The 19,264-nt window shown below is 38.9% G+C and overlaps 1 protein-coding gene across 1 annotated transcript in view; it reads left to right on the forward strand.

Moving 5' to 3' along the window:
* LOC110054059 (transient receptor potential cation channel subfamily M member-like 2) overlaps positions 1-19,264 on the forward strand; it is a 78,559-nt gene that overhangs the window by 8,905 nt on the left and 50,390 nt on the right. Inside the window, exons 4-22 of the mRNA XM_089272778.1 lie at positions 285-449; positions 1,990-2,187; positions 2,266-2,437; positions 2,845-3,046; positions 3,530-3,671; positions 5,158-5,227; positions 5,564-5,664; positions 6,815-6,958; positions 7,950-8,006; positions 9,645-9,746; positions 10,864-11,129; positions 11,594-11,822; positions 12,586-12,752; positions 13,912-14,038; positions 15,214-15,342; positions 15,593-15,841; positions 16,674-16,854; positions 17,885-18,017; positions 18,964-19,181. Coding sequence (XP_089128904.1) covers positions 285-449; positions 1,990-2,187; positions 2,266-2,437; positions 2,845-3,046; positions 3,530-3,671; positions 5,158-5,227; positions 5,564-5,664; positions 6,815-6,958; positions 7,950-8,006; positions 9,645-9,746; positions 10,864-11,129; positions 11,594-11,822; positions 12,586-12,752; positions 13,912-14,038; positions 15,214-15,342; positions 15,593-15,841; positions 16,674-16,854; positions 17,885-18,017; positions 18,964-19,181 — 3,052 coding nt within the window. The remainder of the gene's footprint in view (positions 1-284; positions 450-1,989; positions 2,188-2,265; positions 2,438-2,844; positions 3,047-3,529; positions 3,672-5,157; positions 5,228-5,563; positions 5,665-6,814; positions 6,959-7,949; positions 8,007-9,644; positions 9,747-10,863; positions 11,130-11,593; positions 11,823-12,585; positions 12,753-13,911; positions 14,039-15,213; positions 15,343-15,592; positions 15,842-16,673; positions 16,855-17,884; positions 18,018-18,963; positions 19,182-19,264) is intronic.

The following is a 19,264-nucleotide window of genomic DNA, read 5'->3' on the forward strand; positions in this document are numbered from 1 at the left end:
GCGCGCTTATCAGAGTCTTTCAAAAAATTCGAGTTTATTTAATTCCAGAAACCATGAATGTCCTTTTACAGTCTTCTCGGGAATTTAATTATCCTTTTGTTTTTAAATGTTCTTTCAAAACTTCGGAGAAACGAGAAAACGTTGAAATTTTATCGACCACACCAAGCCACTGAACACTAATACCTGATAGTGTGTAATGGCTCTGCCAATCAGATTGCAGCATTTGCATTAGTGTTCAAGTAGAATTGTACTAATAATAGTTATATAATGCTCTCTTTCCACAGTTCATCCGCATTTCTCATGATACCCCTCCCTCTACCGTTCTGAAACTGTTCAAGGAAGAATGGGGATTACAGTTACCCAACCTTGTCATTTCCGTGACAGGTGGAGCGAAAGAATTTGTGATGGAACCCAAATTAAAGTATTTGTTTCGACAAGGACTGTTGAAGGTATCTAATATATTCATACACGAAACAAATCAAGTTAAAAATGATTAGTTGTTATTCAGATTAGTAGTAGTTGAGTCTAGTATACGTACTTCTAATAGAAACAGTCATTTCTCTAAGTTACGCAGGTTCCGTGGTTCCGTCGGTCTCCAGTTGCGCAGATTAGTCCTACCCGTACCAAAGAACAGTGCCATCTTTACTGCACGCTTAGCGCGGTGGCATGAATCATAAACAGGTTAATATACTACATCTTCGTCCTGCATTCAAGAATTGTTGATTAAATATTTGGAAAGCACATACAAAAGTTAAGCGAAAACTGAACGATAAAATGTGAAAACAAGCGAAACAGTAGGAAATTAATGACATGTAAACAACATGCATTCAAAGGTGGTAGAAACAGCCAGATCCTTCAGCAGTCAAAGTAACACTGATTTTGGTGTTCACGAAATTTTTTTTCAAACCATTAGGATATAAAACAAAGTGAAAGTGCCAACTTATTTATTACTTAACTCGACTCGCAAATAAACAGATAACAAAGCTAGGATTCGGGCTTATATGTATTTGCTTGTGAAAAAGCTGAGAACTCTAGCAAAACAGTGATAATCAACGTACCGATTCAGCTGCTCATTACGCAAAAACAGAAAATCTGGTTTCTCTCACGATCGTTTTCAGTATGTTTCCTTCTCTTGGGGCAAACTGAATATCAAACTTCCTTCTACCGCTTAAAGAGGAAATTTCTCCTGTACAGAAGCAAATCTAGGCAGTTTCTTTCCTGGTGCAATTAGCCAAACCCAGTCTTTATGCGAGCTGAATTCTTCGCTTCTTCGTGTTCTGACGATTTATTGAAGCTTTCTGAATCGCTTACCAGGCTTAAGCTCTAATAGTCATCGCTAGGTTGTAAACTAGACATCGCTTTCCTACAAGAAATTTATGGTAAGATTGTTGCACAAATCGTCTTTGCTGCGAAAAGATTTGAGAAAATGACGTCACGACAAAATGACCGCTGGGAGAGTAATCATCGCAGGCTCTCTGGATCTAGTAATGATTTAGTAATGGTGGACTCGACAACCCTACTTTTCTAAGCTACATATTTCCACTTTACTGAACTGGAATTTTATTTCATGCAGTGGTAAGGATAAGTACAATTACATGTAACAAGTTTTACGAAATGCGTTTTTTTTTTAAATTCAAAAATGTGATTTTGATCGTCATGACACTTAAAGGTGTATTATATTGCCGTGGCTAAATTTTTATGTCTGGTCAAAACTGCACAGAAAGTGTGACAAAATACCTTTGCTCAACATAAAAGTGCTCTTAGAGCTCCAAGAAGAAAATATGAAGTAATTGATCTCAGAAATGTCCAAGCATAATCATCGTTTTGCGTTAAGGAACTTTTATGTTTTGGCTACTCAAAGTGTCAATCAAAAATGGCGATATGCCTTAGTGAAATTATAATAGTTTGTCACGCTCAGAAAGAAATGCTAATTAAAAATATACATTCTCTCTACTGACACGAATAGCTTGGTCGTGTGATATTTTACAGGTCGCCCTGACCACAGGTGCCTGGATCATCACAGGCGGAACAAACACTGGTGTAATGCGTCACGTGGGAAAAGCCGTTAAGGGTCATACTGTCTTGTCACGAGGTGCACATCCGAAAGACAAAGCGTCACAGCTACCTTTGATAGGAATTACTACGTGGGGAATTGTGGAACACAGAGAGAAACTAATAAACTGCAAGGTTAGGTTCAATTTTTGCGACATAGATGGCGCTTTCCTTTAAATCCCTTAAACGAGTTACTTGTACTTTTCAACACAGGGCGTTGCCCCTTATCACATGACCTCCAGTTTAGAGTCGAAAGGATCCTGTATCGACAACAATCACTCACATTTCATTCTGGTGGATGATGGAACGGTAGGAAAATACGGACGAGAGATCGACTGGCGCGCCAATCTCCAAAACTGGATTGCAGCAGAGAAGATACCGAGAAGTAAGTAAAGAATTGATGTCTCGTATTGTTCTAACATGCAGGAAGCGATGGGGAGAAAAAAGATTACAATCGCCTGGCTATTGCCAGTTTTCATCTTGTAGGTAAATTGTTTGTTGTAGTTACATTCTGGTCTGGAAATGTTGAACCCACGAGTCATATTATTAGTAGGATCATCCGAGTGAGTGCCGTTTTTGGTGGGATTGAGAGTCTTTTCGACAACCTAAGTGGAAGTCGTCTGAACAGTGAACTGAATTGCGTATTGCCAGTAGATGGCATGATATTAAGGACTCTTTCTCTGGTTATTTACGAGACTAGCCTCTTTTTTTTCACATTCATAATTGTTTAAATATACTATATTGCTTGTTACTAATACTTCCATTCGCTGCCGTTTTTGTTCCAAATTATAGAATGTGGAGATGCTGCAAACAACACTTCATCCAGTGATAAGTCAAATGGTATCCCTGTGGTGCTGGTAGTCCTTGAAGGAGGTATCAATACAATCCAAACAGTTTTGAAATCCATCGAAAGTGACCCACCTGTGCCTATCGTGGTTGCTAAAGGGAGCGGCAGAGCTGCAGACATTTTGGCTTACGCTTACGAGCTTCATGGGTGCGTACTTAGTTGTATGGTCAGAGACAGTGCTAAAGTGCGAGAAGGTCGATCATAAGGGATGCAGGCTCTGTGGTGAAAGCACTCGCCTCCGTCTAATGTGCCCCAGGTTGAGTTTATTGTTGGTTCTCGTCCTTGCTCCGGGAGGTTTTTTCCCCCGGAACTCCAATTTTCCCCTCTTCTCAAGAACCAGCATTCCCAAATTCCAATTCCAATCCTGTTGGCGTTCCGTCCTGATCACTCAAGTGATAGCAAAATCTAAAATCCTAAAGGGGATCAAACAAATGGCGCGCATCCCTGATAGATATCGAACCCAATATATATTAAAAACAAATCAAATGGAAACATCAAAGTTAAACTTTAGAAGAGTCACCAAATTTAGTGCCAGTTTAAATGGTTTTGCAATAACACATCATCTAAATATATCCAAAAATGCTTAATTGATGCATCATTTCATCTCACGACTCCTTAATCATTCAACAGCGCTGAAATGAGGGCCTTTCCTGAGGTTGTTGAGCATGAAATACTTCTGATGAGAATACAGAAAACCTTCCCAGATTGTAGCCAGGAAGAGTCTCGACAGCTTTACAAAGATGTAGTCAAGTGTGTGACGAACAAGGCATATGTAAGTGGTGGTTCGTCGAAGAAACTTACAATGTTTGAAGAAGGATATGGGTATTATGTGTTTGTATGTGTTGTCCATCTTGTACCTCCGGTATCAACATAAAGTATACTGTATTTATATTTTATTTTATTCGTTACTTCATAGTTACTTCAGGAAGTCAGCACCAATTAATTAATTATTATTTTTGCGTGTGTGTTAACTATTCTAAGTTAATTACGGTTACAGTGAAAGTGTTGTTGTTGTTTTTGTTGCAGTTAAAATAAATATTTTTTGCTTATCGTCAGCTGACAATGTAAATGGTTTGCCTCTGCACCTAACTTTGAAAACTACCTGGCAGAATGGAACATTAAGTTAACAAAAGTATTTCAAAGTTGAGAGAGAAACCACGGCCGGTCTAGAAAGCTGGCAATTAGGCTCGCAAGTCTGGAAGCACAATCCATCTGATCCATTTGACCGTGCGTGTGTGCTCTGATAACGCACGGATGGCGCAAGGCCAAAACGTAGTATGAATAAAGAAGTAACTTATTGTTACTTTCTTTCCCAAGTACTCAAGCAATTTTCGCGATTTCACAAAAAAATCTTGAAATCTAATACTCGCTAAAATTAGAATGCATGAAAATTAAAAAGGCCAAATTTAAGATTAGGTTACGTTATGTCATGACATGTTGTTATGTTATGTTATGTTATGTTATTTTACTAAAACAATACAACTTTCACCAATAACTGAGACAGTCTAAATTTGGATGTTTCATTCGAAACGAGAGCATCGTGACGTTATTCATACCCCTGTCAAACTAGACCAATCAAAAGCGAGTTTCACCGTGTCGATTGCAGCATACTTTGTAGCATGTATATCATTTAAGAAATAGAAAACATGTACCGTGTTTTAGTAGAATTCTAGAATTCTACTGGTATACTAATTCAAATGCTGTAATCTGATTAGCTGAACCATTGAACACTATCAGCCATTGGTGTGCAGTGGCTGGAGGTCGTCTAAGAAATGAAGACGTTTTTTCTGGTTTTCCAAAGTTTTGGAGGAAAATTTTGATGCAAATGGATAATTAAATTCCTGAGAAGTCAAAATGAAGGACATTTTCGGTTTCTTGACATTTAAAAAAGTTGAAATTATTGAAAAAACTGATGCGCGCGCTACACAACTTTTGAATAACAATTCAATCCGAGCAACCTTTTTCAGGCGCAAAGTTTAATAGTACGTCAAGAAATAATGGGAAACCGTTATTTGAAGTAAATTTTAGTAAGAATTCTACTAAAACAATTAGATTATTCGCTCTCGATTTCTATGAGGTGATAGTTGATGAGGCCGAAGGCCGAATCAACTATCACCTCAGAGAGCGAATAATCTAATCTCGAGAGCGAATAATCTAATTGTTAAATAGAAACACGATTTTTAACCAATCAGCGCGCGTATTTTCTTAGGACTGTTTTCTAATATTTCTTGTATGAAACTGGGTTGGTATCTTCACAGATTACAATATATGATATAAACGAGGATGGTACCGACATCGACAGGGCGATTCTAAGAGGCCTTTTAAAAGGTTTGTTAACATGCATGGGTTAGGGTTAGACCTCGTACCTGAGGTACGACCTCTTATATATGTGAGTATCCTTTTGATTTTACTGAAACCGTTCATACCGGTACTTTAATTTTTTAGATTCTATTTTCATACTATTGACGGGAGAGCGTTTTATTATTATGGAGCCGAAGCAGTTCTAATTTTCAGATTTAACTAATGAACAAAATTTGGGCAGAAAAAAACAAACAAACAAACAAATTCCTGAGAGAGACCATTCTTGAGTACAGTGAAATTATGAACATACGCAGCTGAATTGAAAAATCTGTAAAACTATAGCAACTTTGTATTACTTTATAGCGCAATGTACGTCTCCATCTGACCAATTAAACTTGGCTTTGACATGGAACAGAGCGGACATCGCTAGAAGAGAGATCTTTACAAAGGATCAAAAGTGGAAAGTAAGAAACATGTATCTACTGTTGGTCGCTACTATATTTTTAACGATAACATGAGTGGGAGGCGATTTTGAAGTTTTTCTGTTTTCTTCTTTCTTTTCGCTGTTTTCTTTGTTTTTTGTTGTTGTTTTTTTACATTCAAAGTTTGCCTGGCTTGATCCGCAGCCAATAGATAAGCCCTGGCTAAACGGTGGAGCATTTTCGTTCGGCATCGTATTGGAAGAACATCATGTTCGACAGTTTAGCTGCCTCTTTCAACTTTGCATTGAAATTGTTTTCCATGTTTGATCTACATCAAACATTTTCAACCATCATTTTGCGTTACGAACAAAGTTTTGATCGTTTAGCCATCACTGCCAAAGGAACTCGAGCAAGCGGGAAAGAGCAGCCAATTGAAAACACACGACGGTCGAAGTTCGGTTGACTTACTTTGGCTAGTATTTAGCCAAAATGTTTGTCCATTTAGTCACCGAACGTCGGTTGTATTTAGCAACCAATTTTCAAACTTTCTTGAAGAAGATCGAACGTTTCAAAGTCTAATCTTCACGTTTTTAAGCCCTTAGAAACCGATAACTTTCAAAGAGTCTTGAAATTACAAAATCTGCCTCTGTCACATCACAAAAGAGGTTACATGATTTACCACTATGTAATAAAATCATTTACTCAACAGCGCTTCTTAATTAATCAGAAAACTGGGACACAAACATTGCTTTTCTGCAATTCTAACTTTAGTAGCCTAAAATAACACCATAAAGAGCGATCCGCCGGTAAAACGACAATCATGATGCAATTCGGCCCATGAATCACCAAAATCCCTGTTGAATATTTCAGCATACGTGTCACCCAAGGTTCACATGTATGATTTTTTTTTTTAATAGTCATATATTCGCATTTATCAGTTATCGATCATTCATGGGTTTGTTAAAGCAACAAAATGACCAGCTCCCAGTTGGCTTGTTAGTTCAGTTGGAAGAGCATGCGCTGCACCAGTATCGCAGAGGTCACGGTTTCCAACCCGGCACAAACCTGAAATTTTTTCAGGCTTTCAGCTGTTTGAATTGGGTTCTGTCAAAGCAATTCTTGTTATAAGCTTATTCAAATTAGGAGGACGTACTTTCTTTCTGTTTGGTTTTTGTGTGTGTATTTGAAATAGCTGATGGGTGCCTTGGAAGATGCAATGATGGATGCCCTCATTACCAATCGCGTTGAGTTTGTAAATCTACTACTGGAGAATGGCGTCAGTATGAACAAGTTTCTGACAAGATCTCGGCTTGAGAAGCTTTACAAGGCTGTAACCGTGAGTAAAACGCAAAACTTAAAGTGTATTTTGTTTTGCTGTGTTAGAGGAGATTTATCTTCCAACTTGCATTCCTTAAATATGCTGGTAACATGCCAGTATAGAAGTATAAAAGTAAGGAACTTGCCCGGCCCGTTACCACCAAGACAGCTGCACACGTGCAACGTTGACTCGTTTTCAAAATCTAGCGAAGTATACTTGGAAAAGGAACTACATCTTGTCAACGAAGGAAAACATTTCAAGCAACGAGGCCTGCTGGATTCAATAAATCAGAATTAGTTTTTGTTTGCAGTTGTTGCTTTCTTTCGTTCACGAAAAAGTGTGACAATCAAGGTTTGGACTAACCTGGCTACCATACTGTTGCTAAGGAAAGCTTACGAGCCTTATATATTTTAAAAACCTAAGTTAGCTAGAGTGACCGAGAGACAGTTTGCATATAGTATTTTTGCAATCAAATTTTTTTTGTCACGATTTTGGAGTCAACCATGGTAGGTCACTTCACCGTAAGACAATTTCGATTTTTTACGCAAGGTTTTTTTTTAATGTATAAGTTTATAAACAAAGTTATTATACTCCCAATTCGCGAAAATATTCGAAACTCCATCTTCTTTTCTCAGCGTTTTAAGGATATTCTTCTTTGCTGATGCGTACGCGGGCCTTACCTTTTCTTTTTAGAGTTCTGCCTGCAGTCACCAAGGAAAAGTTTTCAAAACAAGAAAAGCTTGCAACCAGAAGTAACTAGTTTGCTCGATAAAAAACGCCCTCAAAAAACAGATACTTGCCTGCGGAACGTTTCTCGAACGAACAACGTAAAGGTTGACAATCGGTTTTCTTTCAATCAATGTTCATGTCCATATTTCTCACTCATTTTACCTTGAACAAGAGTATAAATTGTGTAATTTCTTATAAAGCTCATAAAAGCATAACACTGAATGTACTTTTGTGTTGTAAAGAATGATCATAATGATTTAAGTTCTTAAAGTTTTTTCAGAGAGAAAAGGGCTCGTCATCAAGAGCTGTCTTTAAAATGCTCATTGGAAAAGATAAGGTAAGACACTACAAAATTGTATATACATTCAGTTAAAACTAACGACGTCGATGGACCATGAGACCTTTTCTCTTCTGTGCTGTAAGTGAAACTGATAATCAATTGATTTGAAATACGTATCAGTGCGGGATCCTAATACAGTATACTTTGAATGTATACTTTGGCTGCGGCACGGTTTGCTCAGTTAGTAATTAGGGACTTTAAGCAGAAGAAACGCGGACGGCGACGGGGACGCCGAAACCTGTGAGAAGGCTGGGCAGAGAAGGCCGTTGTGGCGGGAATTCACAAACATTAAGCAGCACCGTCGGAAACCACGGTTTCCGCACTGTCAAGCTTATTGACATTATTCGTCCTCTGTTTATTCAGGATGAACTAGGATGACTTCATTGAAAGAAGTTCGCAATCAACTCTTGATAATCACGATGAAGGTGTGTTAAACGATGACGAACTTCTACTCTTGTACGATTTAAACCGGTCGAATGATCTCGACCAACCTTATGGTTGAAGACGACGAGTCCCGGTCCGAATTTCGCTTCCACAAACTCAACTTGCCCCTTCTCGCTGAGCTGTACAATGAAGTAAATGAACTTATCATCAGCAGATGTTTAATCAGACTGGCGCGACAAATCCGTGTGCCGACTGATAAAGATCTAAGTAAACCACTGATCTTACGACTGAAAATGGAAACAGCTACGCAAGTTTTAATGGTGTCTACCCTTCTAAATGTGTTAGAATTTCCCCATAATGAACCATTTGACATTTGAGTACTTCTTGAAAGGAAAAATTTCGATTGAAATTCGTGTAAGTTCTCTTTATTTGCATAAGCTTTCAAAAAGATATTTCACGGTACTCACATGTTCGCCGACTGGCTTGAGTTCGCTTCAGATTTCTCGACGTTTCGTTAAAACGAAATATCTCACATAACAAGAGAAGACAAGCATTAAAGTTCCTCGAAATTAGTAACACGGGTTATTTAGCGTTGACACAGCAGACGAAACGAAAGCGAAAACTCACGTTTTCAGACAACGCGAAATGAGCTTCACTCACGTCGGGCCCAAACGCAGAACGTCAACTTGTTTCCCGCCAGTCATGCGCAGTGGACCTTTTGGCTTTTCCCTGATCTTATGGCGTTCCCGTCGCCGTCCGCGTTGTCGTTGCTTAAAGTCCCTATTAAGAACACTGGACTGAGCTGAGCGAGGGGTAGTGGGTTCAAATTCAAAACCGGACCACAAACCGGAGTCTTAAATTCGTGATAACTGGGTCATTCTCGCTGCGTACTCGATGATACACTCAGATGATATCGTCATTGGTGGGGCAGTGACGTTAAACCGTTAAAGGCCTTGTGTCCCTCACCTCCACTTTGATGGGGACGTAAAAGAACCGTTCCCACACACCTATCGAAAGAAGTAGGAAATAGAGTAACCGGTGTTGAAGTCTGTCCTAGATTACATCTCACCGTTGGTTGGAGGAGTGGTTAATGGGCTGTTCCAATAGCCTCTGGTGATGCGAGTATGCTTTCTTCTGGGTTGCGTCTTGCAGTTTTTTCACGAAATTGCCTCGAATTTACCTTGTCTCACCCCTGCAAATGCGGAGTGTTTATTGTTACCCCAACACAACTAAGATGTTCTTTTGTTACAGATCGACAAATCTTTTAGCCTTGATGATGTTAAAGATTCTCTTCGAAGACTGGTAGGAGGAACTTACAAAGAACACGGCAATGTTTACCGCACGATAAGAAAGGTGCGTCTGAAAGCGTTATTGTTGTCTTTGCTGAGTGTTTTGTTGTTGTTGGAGTTAATTAATCGTGAAAACCCAGACATCCTCTGAAACTATCGCTAAGTTTCCTTTTAAAACGTCCTTTATTTTCCATGGGTAACTTATAGACCGGACGCAAGTTGGGCTGAGCCCTGAACAGTCACAAACAAATAATCGGAAGTGAGACTAACCTGTGAAATGTTTTAACTGCCAAAAGGCAGACCATTTGGCTATTTCATAAGCAAGGCTAAGTAGTTCAATTCGGCAATAACATGGTGCACCTCTAGTTTATAGCCACAGGAGTACCAGGAAACCGTGCGTTCGAATTCATGGAGCTGTTCTACTGCGCCATTTCAAGGCAGCAGTCGAGTGTCTCAAAAGATTCATCGTTATTTTCCTTGATACTCCTTGATTCAATTTACCTCTCCTTTGTACATCTCTATCGAATAGGATGTTTTCATGATGTCACAATCTTACTGCAACTCAGCTGAGTCAGATTGACGAATCTTGTCGTACTGTCGCAATCTGACTGCAACTTAGCTTGGTCAATTAAAAAAAGGTCTACAACATGATCAGCTCCGTTTATAGTACTGCGACTTTTTCCGAGCGGAACAACCTTAACATATCAGAGTAACTGCTTTACAAATTTCTGTTTGATATGTGACAAATTTTTGAAAACAAGAAAAAGTAATATAGTGAGACTTCGCTACTGTAAGAATTGTCTCTCCCCCCTCCCCCTACCCCTTTCAGTCCAAATTATCAGCTGAAAATCGCAAGGCTCGAGAACGCATTTCCATGTTTTTAATGTTACAATTGTTGTTAGTTTGACTGTACATGACTATCTTGATCCAAAGCAAACGTCATTTCTGCTGTTGTTTTCAAAACCATAAAAAGAACACTTTCCTGACTTGATGAGTTAAGAGAATAATTATTTTAAACAGTCATTTGATTTTGATAATTCTTTCCGAGGCCCCTACCCGTTTTGAAGCTGTCAATGACGGTAATCGTTACGACCAGTCGTAAACTAATTAGAAGTCGAAAGAGTTTCCGTCACTCCTGCATGCAACTTTGCAAACAAATGTTTTTTACTTTGCTTTCTAAGGCATTACGACTGGGCAACAACTTGTTCGTGGATGGACACCCTGGCCAACAGACCGATAAAGAATTGATTCCCAATCCGTTCTACGAATTGTTGCTGTGGTCAGTGCTATGCAACATGCATCAAATGGCACTATTTATGTGGGAGCGTGGGTCCGAGAATCTGGCAATGGCGCTAGTGGCGGGAAAGTTGTACAAAGACATTGCGAAGCTAACAAAGCGAGACGATGCCAAGGCTAACGTTACTGAAGAGCTGAAAGCACAGGCTGAGTGAGTTGGCAAATGTTGTAGTTAGCACATGTTTAACGCATTCTTCAGTGATTAAAGAACAAAAGCTGAGAAGTGTGAACATTGTTCAATATTGTTCCTATCATGAATTTGAACTTGAGCAGATTGCCGCGGTCAGTACTTTCATTGATTGTGCAACATTTATGAACGTTCATGCGAAGGGATCCATCCATGAAGCGCAGGTTCTCTTTCAAAATAAAGAACTCGTTGCCGTTAGATTCTAGGAAACACTAACTTTAGTTCAATAATACTGACCGTTTTTGACTGCCGTGAAATCACAACCCAATTATGACTCAAAATGGCGTCTTTTCTCACAGTCTACGTCTTAATCGCGTTAAGAGTTCTCTGATCCGATTAAGGCCATATTTTAATTTATCTTATTCTTCAACCCGTATTACCCAAAGAGTCGTAACTTAGCCTTTAACGGGGTGTTTTTCTATCCTTAGTGAGTTCAAGAGACTCTCGCTGGGTTACTTAGACCAGTGCTTTCGAACAAGTGAAGAGCTCACCCGGCAGCTTCTAATCTACAACCCAAAGAACTGGGGCGGACAGACGTGTCTGTCTCTCGCTTATTCCATTGAACACGAGGAATTCCTAGCTCATGTTAGTTGCCAGACTCTTCTCACTGAAATATGGACGGGAAAGATGAATACTTCTCAGAAATCGTCTTTGAAGGTTAGATTATTTGACGCACACTCCAGCGCTCATTGCCTCCAGCCATTGAATTAGGAATGGCATTTACGCTGATTGACTAAAGTTAAGCGCATGTACACTTACACATTTATGTTTTCATGCGATTTCATTATTCCTGTACTAATTAAAATCTATAAAACTATGGGCCGGTTATTTGAACGAATTCTACATTAGCCATTTCGATCTGCTCCGAAGTGTACCATTTCGCATAAATAAATGTTCTGTTAGTCTCTGTAATATTCGCTCTTGCTATTTTCTTCAGTTAAACAGCGAAATTGACTTAGACGGCGATTTTGTTAAACTCTCATTGAAAACATCGACCGGTCCTACAAGATTAAAACCACATAATAAGCCGGCGAGGTGAACTCTCCGAGATAACGCTATGACTAGATGTAGAGAATATGCTTATATCGGTCCGAACTCGTCGGTTTTGAGTGGTTTTCAATTAAGTATTTGCTTCATCACGCTCTGTGAGCTTGCTGGCTCAAAACTCGCACCACTTTCTCAACCAAAGAGAAGCAAGGCCAAAATAATCCCTACTTGGGTTCCCACCTATTTCAAGGCGCTTTGCTCTGGTTGCATGTCGTTGTTGCCTAATAGCTGTGGAAAAAAATGAAATCCATGTTCCAACAGCGAACAGAACTATGAAAAAGAAGGGTGGTAAAAAAAAAAATCAATTCATGCTTCTACTGGATGTTATTTGAATGTCTTTGCAGACCATTTAAATCAATTCTTATGTCATTAGACCATAGCAGGTCTCCTATTTCCTCCTGCGATATTGCTGTTGGAATTCCACCCACAACCGCCGCTAGACGTGCCAAAGGAAGAAGGCAAGGACCTCGGAAAACACAACCCTGCTTTCACTTCAAACCCAGCAGAGAACGACAGAAAAGTGGAAGCAGTTGAGCTAAGGTAAAAAGTTGTGTTCCTATAAAAGATGCAAATGAAAGCACTAAGGATAAAAGCTAGGTATTGGAAAAGATAACTAACAAAGCTTAATTGCCCATGAAAGCATGATATGCGTGATATGATATGCGTGATAGTTGACTCGGGCTGAGCCCTCGTTAGCTATCACGCGATCGAAATTTCGAGCTCATAATTTAACTGCTTAATAGAAACATGATTTTTAACCAACCAGCGCGAGTATTTTCTTAGAGCTGTTTTCTAAAAGGCATATAAAAGACAAATAACTGATTGTTCATTCCTTTTATGACTTTGATTCACATAGGTATCACTACCCGCAAGGATTTACATTCGAGGGAGGAAATTTGGGCAGATTGATCAATTTGTACAAAATAATAAATTTAGACCAGAGAGTTTCGAAAGGACGCTTCTCATGGGCTTAAAGAAGCTACGTCGATGACTTTTACGCTTTGAGTCAATTTTAAACCAAGTACCCTCAAATACCTTACCCAGTACAACCAAAATTCACCAAGAACACCGAAAGAAAGAATCAAACTATTTTCCGGAAAGAGGTGCAAAACATATTTAACTGTATTTGACTATTTGTCTACAGTGAAAATGAAGAATCCATTATGTTTGGGTTCCCTTTGCTTCCAATATGTCTTTCCGCTTTATAACTGAAGTATTGTAAAAATTCGTTACACAGGTTCTTTAAGTAACCGCAAACTTTTATAAACGAAATAATTACAAAGAGAGGCTTCAGTTGAATCTTATCGAAGCCGTTCACGGTTTGACCACTTCGCTCAACGTTTGTTGAGCAGACGCAAGAACACCAAATGGAACTAACAGGTTGTTCAAAGTCTTTTGCCTGTGCCACGCCGAATGATTTAAAAACTTTGAACAGATATTGATTCCGTTACAATTGGCTTCACACAACATTTGTTTTACCTTTCAACATTTGCCCAACGTCCGCACAACCTTTGTTAAATCAGTCAATGGCTACTGAAATGTCGAAACGGGCTTTACAAGCTAAGAGAAGAGGGTAATTTGACACCCCTAAAATGATTCCGTGGGAAGGTCATTCTGATAGTGGCCGCGTGATGAATAAAGACGTTGTGGGTGATAAAAAGAAGTCCAATATCTGCATTCTTTCTATTGTCACTTCCAGGGATCGATGTAACTCTGTACCGCATGGTGTATCCAGAAAAAAGTACAGTCATAAAGTTCAAATGCCGTGGTGGAAGAAAATTTTGGAGTTCTATAAGTCTCCGGCGGCCAAATTTTGGGCCAACGCGGTGAGCTGCTAATTAAAAGTACAGTAACACGATGAAACTGGGCGTCTGTCCATGATACGCAATCAACGGTTACCCAAATGCGATTTTCAATCGACTTTCGTGAATCCAAAACCAAAGCAATTACTCTGGCCAATCACAACAGACGCAAACAACGCAATGAACCAATCAGAATTTGAAGCAGTCGCTTGTAGCCGTCGTCAAGCGCGGGGAAAAAAAATTCGTCTGAGCAAGCCAGGATTGCATTTGGTTTTGGTACTCATTGGTTGGGAAAGTGCGGGAGCAAGTTTTTTCATCCAATCACAGAGAGCAACAATGCAAAACCAAGACAAATAAGGATTGCTTTCGATACACTCTTAAAAGGTTGATTTAGAAGTTACGAGTTTTAACTTCCACAGCAGGCACTTTCATTCATACCATGCACTTTCAAAACATTGTGTACAATGCTGGTTATTCGCAATATTGCCCGCTGGGACCTGCGATTATCTTAGGGTTTCAAAATGTAGTTCAAAATCCAAAGAGTTTTTGCGTGTCATGCACGAAGACTTATAGGTTTAATTTGCCCAAAACATTTCTTGCCATAATTTTATTTTGTATCCCTGTTTGTTTTGCCCGCGCGCAATGACAGTGAGAGATATAATTTTAGGACTAGGCATATGTTTTCAATCCCGAATGTAAAAACAAAGAGGTTTAGAAATACTTTCATAATACACTATGCAAATAAACAACAATTGTAAACAGAATTTTATACTAGTTTGATGTATTTTATTATTATATAATTTTTTTATGTATAGTTAGGAATTTTTATGGTTTGAATTTTTTACACATGTAGTATATAACACAAGTAATTCAACTTATAGCTGCAAGTTGTGAGTTAAATAAACGATTTATCTATCTATCTATCTATCTATCTATCTATCTATCTATCTATCTATCTATCTATCCATTTCTTCCAATGCGAATTTAAACAAGCTCTTCCTCAGATATGAAAAATAAAATCGTTTTGCTCGCTCCTAACCGAAATTCTCAATTCAGATAAAATAATTAAATGCATATAATTCAGCCCATTTTCGAACCATAAAGACAATATTATACATTAAGTTATTTGCGTAACTGTCTAATGATTTTTAAATAGCAACAATTGCAGAGGTGACTTCTGTTTTTGCATTTTGTTCCAGTTTAATTACATGGTGTTCTTGGCCCTCTTCAGCTACGTTATTCTTGTTCGTCAGGACAAAATTCCCTCCATCAGTGAGATCGTGCTCATTATCTATGTTTGCACCTTGCTCACAGAAGAGATTAGACAGGTAAAATGCAATATCTTTTATACTCAGTCATTCTGAAATTCAGTGTACCGACTATAAGGGTAAGTGTTAGCTTGAATGACCCCTTTTTTCTGCTTGGGTATGAAAAAGAATTAATGCCAATCTCAGCTGGAAACATTGCTAAATTTCTTTTATAAAGGAATGTTAAGATTTCATTGAATTTCAACCAAATAGCAGTACCTTTATGGAAAAAGAGAGAAATCATAATCACGGTTTCCTCTTATGACACTAGATAATCCACTCGAAATCACCGAGGCTGGGAAACAAATGCAAAGAATGGGCCTCTAACAAGTGGAATATCCTCGACGGCATCGCAGTGGTGCTGTTTTTTGTTGGTCTTGGTCTCAGGCTTCACCCGGCCACACGTGGTGTAGGACACGTGTTGTACTGCTTTGACATCGTATTGTGGATCATGCGACTATTGGACATTTTTTCTGTCAGTAAATATATGGGACCTTATGTGGTCATGATCGGAAGGATGGTAATAACACATTTTTTTCGTTTGGTTTATTCCTTGCTAACTAATTAATGGGCAATAACTAAACTAAGCTTAACCAGTTCAACTGATTAATTTTCACAGTGTTTATTTCCAGTTAATTACTGTAGATGATCCCTGTTCATCATCTGCACATTAAGTCGTCAAGCCAAATATCTGCTCGTCCAGCCCTCCCGCTCAGTCAATAAGTACATGTTAACATTATTAATCTCAGTGTGGGGCTGCTGATTGACTTTACAAGTACTCGCTGTTCAATGCTTTGTTTTGATTATAATTTAGAAAGCGAGATATTCATTTCTGATGTACTAGCGGAGCACGAAACTCAAATTCATTCATTCATTCATTCATTCATTTTGCCTTGTATCCAAAATTCTTTTTTTAAAATCATCAAACACGTTCTAAAACCTCAAGTAGTATTCTAAAATAGCTTAATATTGACAAAAACTAGCATTTTTGACAATATTTTTACCAAATTCACATCATTTTTTTCAACGAGCGTAGAAAATCTACCAAAACCAGGAGGACTTTACCGAATTCAATATTTCTCACGTAGAGAGAATATTTTGCCAAATTGTATAGAATTTTGCAAGGTTACAACAAAAATTGTATTTCTGTAACATAATATGAAACACATTTCTAACGTTCCGTTCCAAGGCAGAATGACCATAGAAATTTCCAAAGTCGCTTATAACAAGCAGAACCTGACCATGGAAATTTGCAACGTCACCCCAGAAATCGACCACGGAAATTTCCAGCGTCACTTATAACAAGCAAAAACTGACCAGAGAGCGATTTTTTTCTTCTTTTAATTTTTCAGTCTGTGGACTTGGTGTATTTCTTACTGATCATGATAGTTTTCTTCTTGGCTTATGGAATCGCACAGCAAGCTATCCTTTACCCCCAGTTAGAACTAGCGTCCTGGTCCATGGCGTCTAGGGTCTTCTTCAGACCGTATTTCCAGGCTCATGGAGAGCTGTTTATGGATGCGCCAGACATAAGTAAGAATTGTATTATTCACGTAAGAAATAACTAATATATGCTTTTTCCCTAGACTCAGAGGTAAAGTGAACCAGATTTACAACTGAACCTTTATTTGGTTTGGAGTTATTTCATATAAGATTAAATTTGGAAATACAGTTGACTATAAAAATAAGCGAAAAAACCGAACTTCGTTTCGGTGTCATCTTGCCACTGTTATCAAGTGAAGAATGCAACGGAAAAGATAATTTATACTAAAAGTAAAGGTGTAAAATAAAAGAAATTAAATAAGAGTAAAAAATATATAAAAATAAATGTTCGGTGTCAATCCAGTGAGGTATGTTTATATAATTTATTTTTTTTAGTCTTAATAAATTTCTTCTATTTCATACCTTTACTTTTAGTATGAATTATCTTTTCTGTTGCATTCTTCACTTGATAATGGTGCCAAGATGACACCAAAACATTCCGTTTTTTGGCTTATTTTTATAGTCAGAGTTATTTCTGATAGAGTCTACCGAGGCCAACACGCAAAATGTTCTGGCCCGAGAGTCCGAACCTGCTGCCTGGTGCTATGTCACGGGTTAGGCAGGCCGCGCACGATTTCCCGCCAAAACTTTCCAGAAGAACGCATTTTCTGAGTTACAAATATTTTGCTACTTCTGCCATCGGGAGCAGAGTAAGGAGAGGGAGGAGCGGAGTTTCGATTTGATCGATGCGCTAGATGATAACGCTGTATTCATTAAGGTAGAGACGTCGAGGTAAATATCATCATTAAACAATTATTGGATGAGGTTGGGCATGATAGCGAGAATTATAAAGCCCGAAGTTTGCGCCATCTCAGTGCCGAAGCCAAAAGCTGATGCGGATAGTACAGTCCCAGGAGATTTTAAAAACAATTAAATTTTTAACGTGGCTTTACTTTTGTCGTATCAACTCATAAAGGGTGGTAGTATTAGTCCATCAAAGTATGTGCTGGAAACCTTTGTCAGCCACCGTTAAGGGGCCTGTTATGACTCACTGATAACTGGTCGGGTAATTTCATTTCAGTCGATAACACGACGACAGTTTTTGGCACACCAAGACACGATTCTTTCGGAGACACTGTAGTGTCGTTCTTGACGGTGTTTTATTTGCTGGTCGTTAACATTCTGCTCTTAAATCTTCTTATCGCCATATTCAAGTAAGTGGATAAGTACACTGTGAACTTTCTTGCACATAACACGAAACGTTCTATTTTTTATTTCGGATTCATAAAAGCTTTTGTGCTACCTATATAATTGTTTGCTAGGTTAAGTCTTACAAGATGTGCGGCACCTATGTCAGATATATTACGAAAAGTAATTCCTTTCGAAAAGAGTCGAGTTAGGTAATATTTACATGGAGAGAGGTGTGCCCCGGTAAACCAAGTTACCCGGCTAACCGAGATACCCTGGGAAAGCCAACTTTTCATTCGTTTCTTTAGAAAACGCATTGAAGCGTTTACATGCTAGACAGGGTAGCCCGCCTTCCCGGAGCACCCTGTCTACTTGCCAAGGGCACCCTTCTAGGCAACATAGCTTTTTGCCATGTAAACGGTTCGTGCCGGGATAATCCGGCTAGCCGAGGGGAGAAGACCGTGAAAGCAGCGTCATATTCCAGGGCAGCTTTTGACGTCAACTGCCTCTGGTGACTAATCTCAATTAGCAGATTGCAAAATAACAACCCTACATACTGAAAAGCGGCCGCTAGCGAAACGAGCAATTAAAAAATTAAATTTGCCGTCAAAAAGTTTCTTTTGTCCGTCATCTTGTTTGCTGTGCTTAGCGGCTGCTTAAAAGATAGCCCACTGACTATCCCTCTTAGGCGAGTTGCATGTTAAGGTGAGCTATGTTTTAACCCTTTAAGCCGGGTAGCCTGGTTAACCGGGGCATTCTGCCTCCAAGAAAAGAGGGCCTTGGAAAGATTAGCGCTAATTCCAGCTACTGACAATTTACAGCGCTTGGAAAGAATAACAGAAAGTTTACAACTGAAAATCCTCCTTGGCCCAGTTAACGTTGTTCTACTCACGATTAAGGAAACCAAAAATAAGTTTTGACTTACCTTTACATTTACGTTGTTTCACATAATCAAAACACTTCTCTTCACAGTAACACATACGAGAAGATGCAAGCCAATGCAAATCAGATTTGGAAGTATCAGCGGTACTATCTAGTTATGGAGTATGAGCAGAGGCCTGTCTTGGTACCACCTTTCATCATCGTTAATCACGTTTTGTATTTCATGCGGGGCTTGTATCGCTGGCTCAGAAACTGTCGAAGGCAGCGAGACGAAAATGACCAAGACGGTTTTAACTCTGACAAGCCAAGTAAGAATTTATTTGTAAACGGGCAAACTCTAACATTTTTATCATATGTAAAGAGGTGAAGGAAACTAATGGCGCGTTCCATT

The sequence above is a fragment of the Orbicella faveolata genome, unplaced genomic scaffold (genome assembly GCF_042242905.1).
Source record: "Orbicella faveolata isolate gen_17 unplaced genomic scaffold, um_ofav_v1 contig_35, whole genome shotgun sequence".
In the NCBI taxonomy this organism is placed as follows: domain Eukaryota; kingdom Metazoa; phylum Cnidaria; class Anthozoa; order Scleractinia; family Merulinidae; genus Orbicella; species Orbicella faveolata.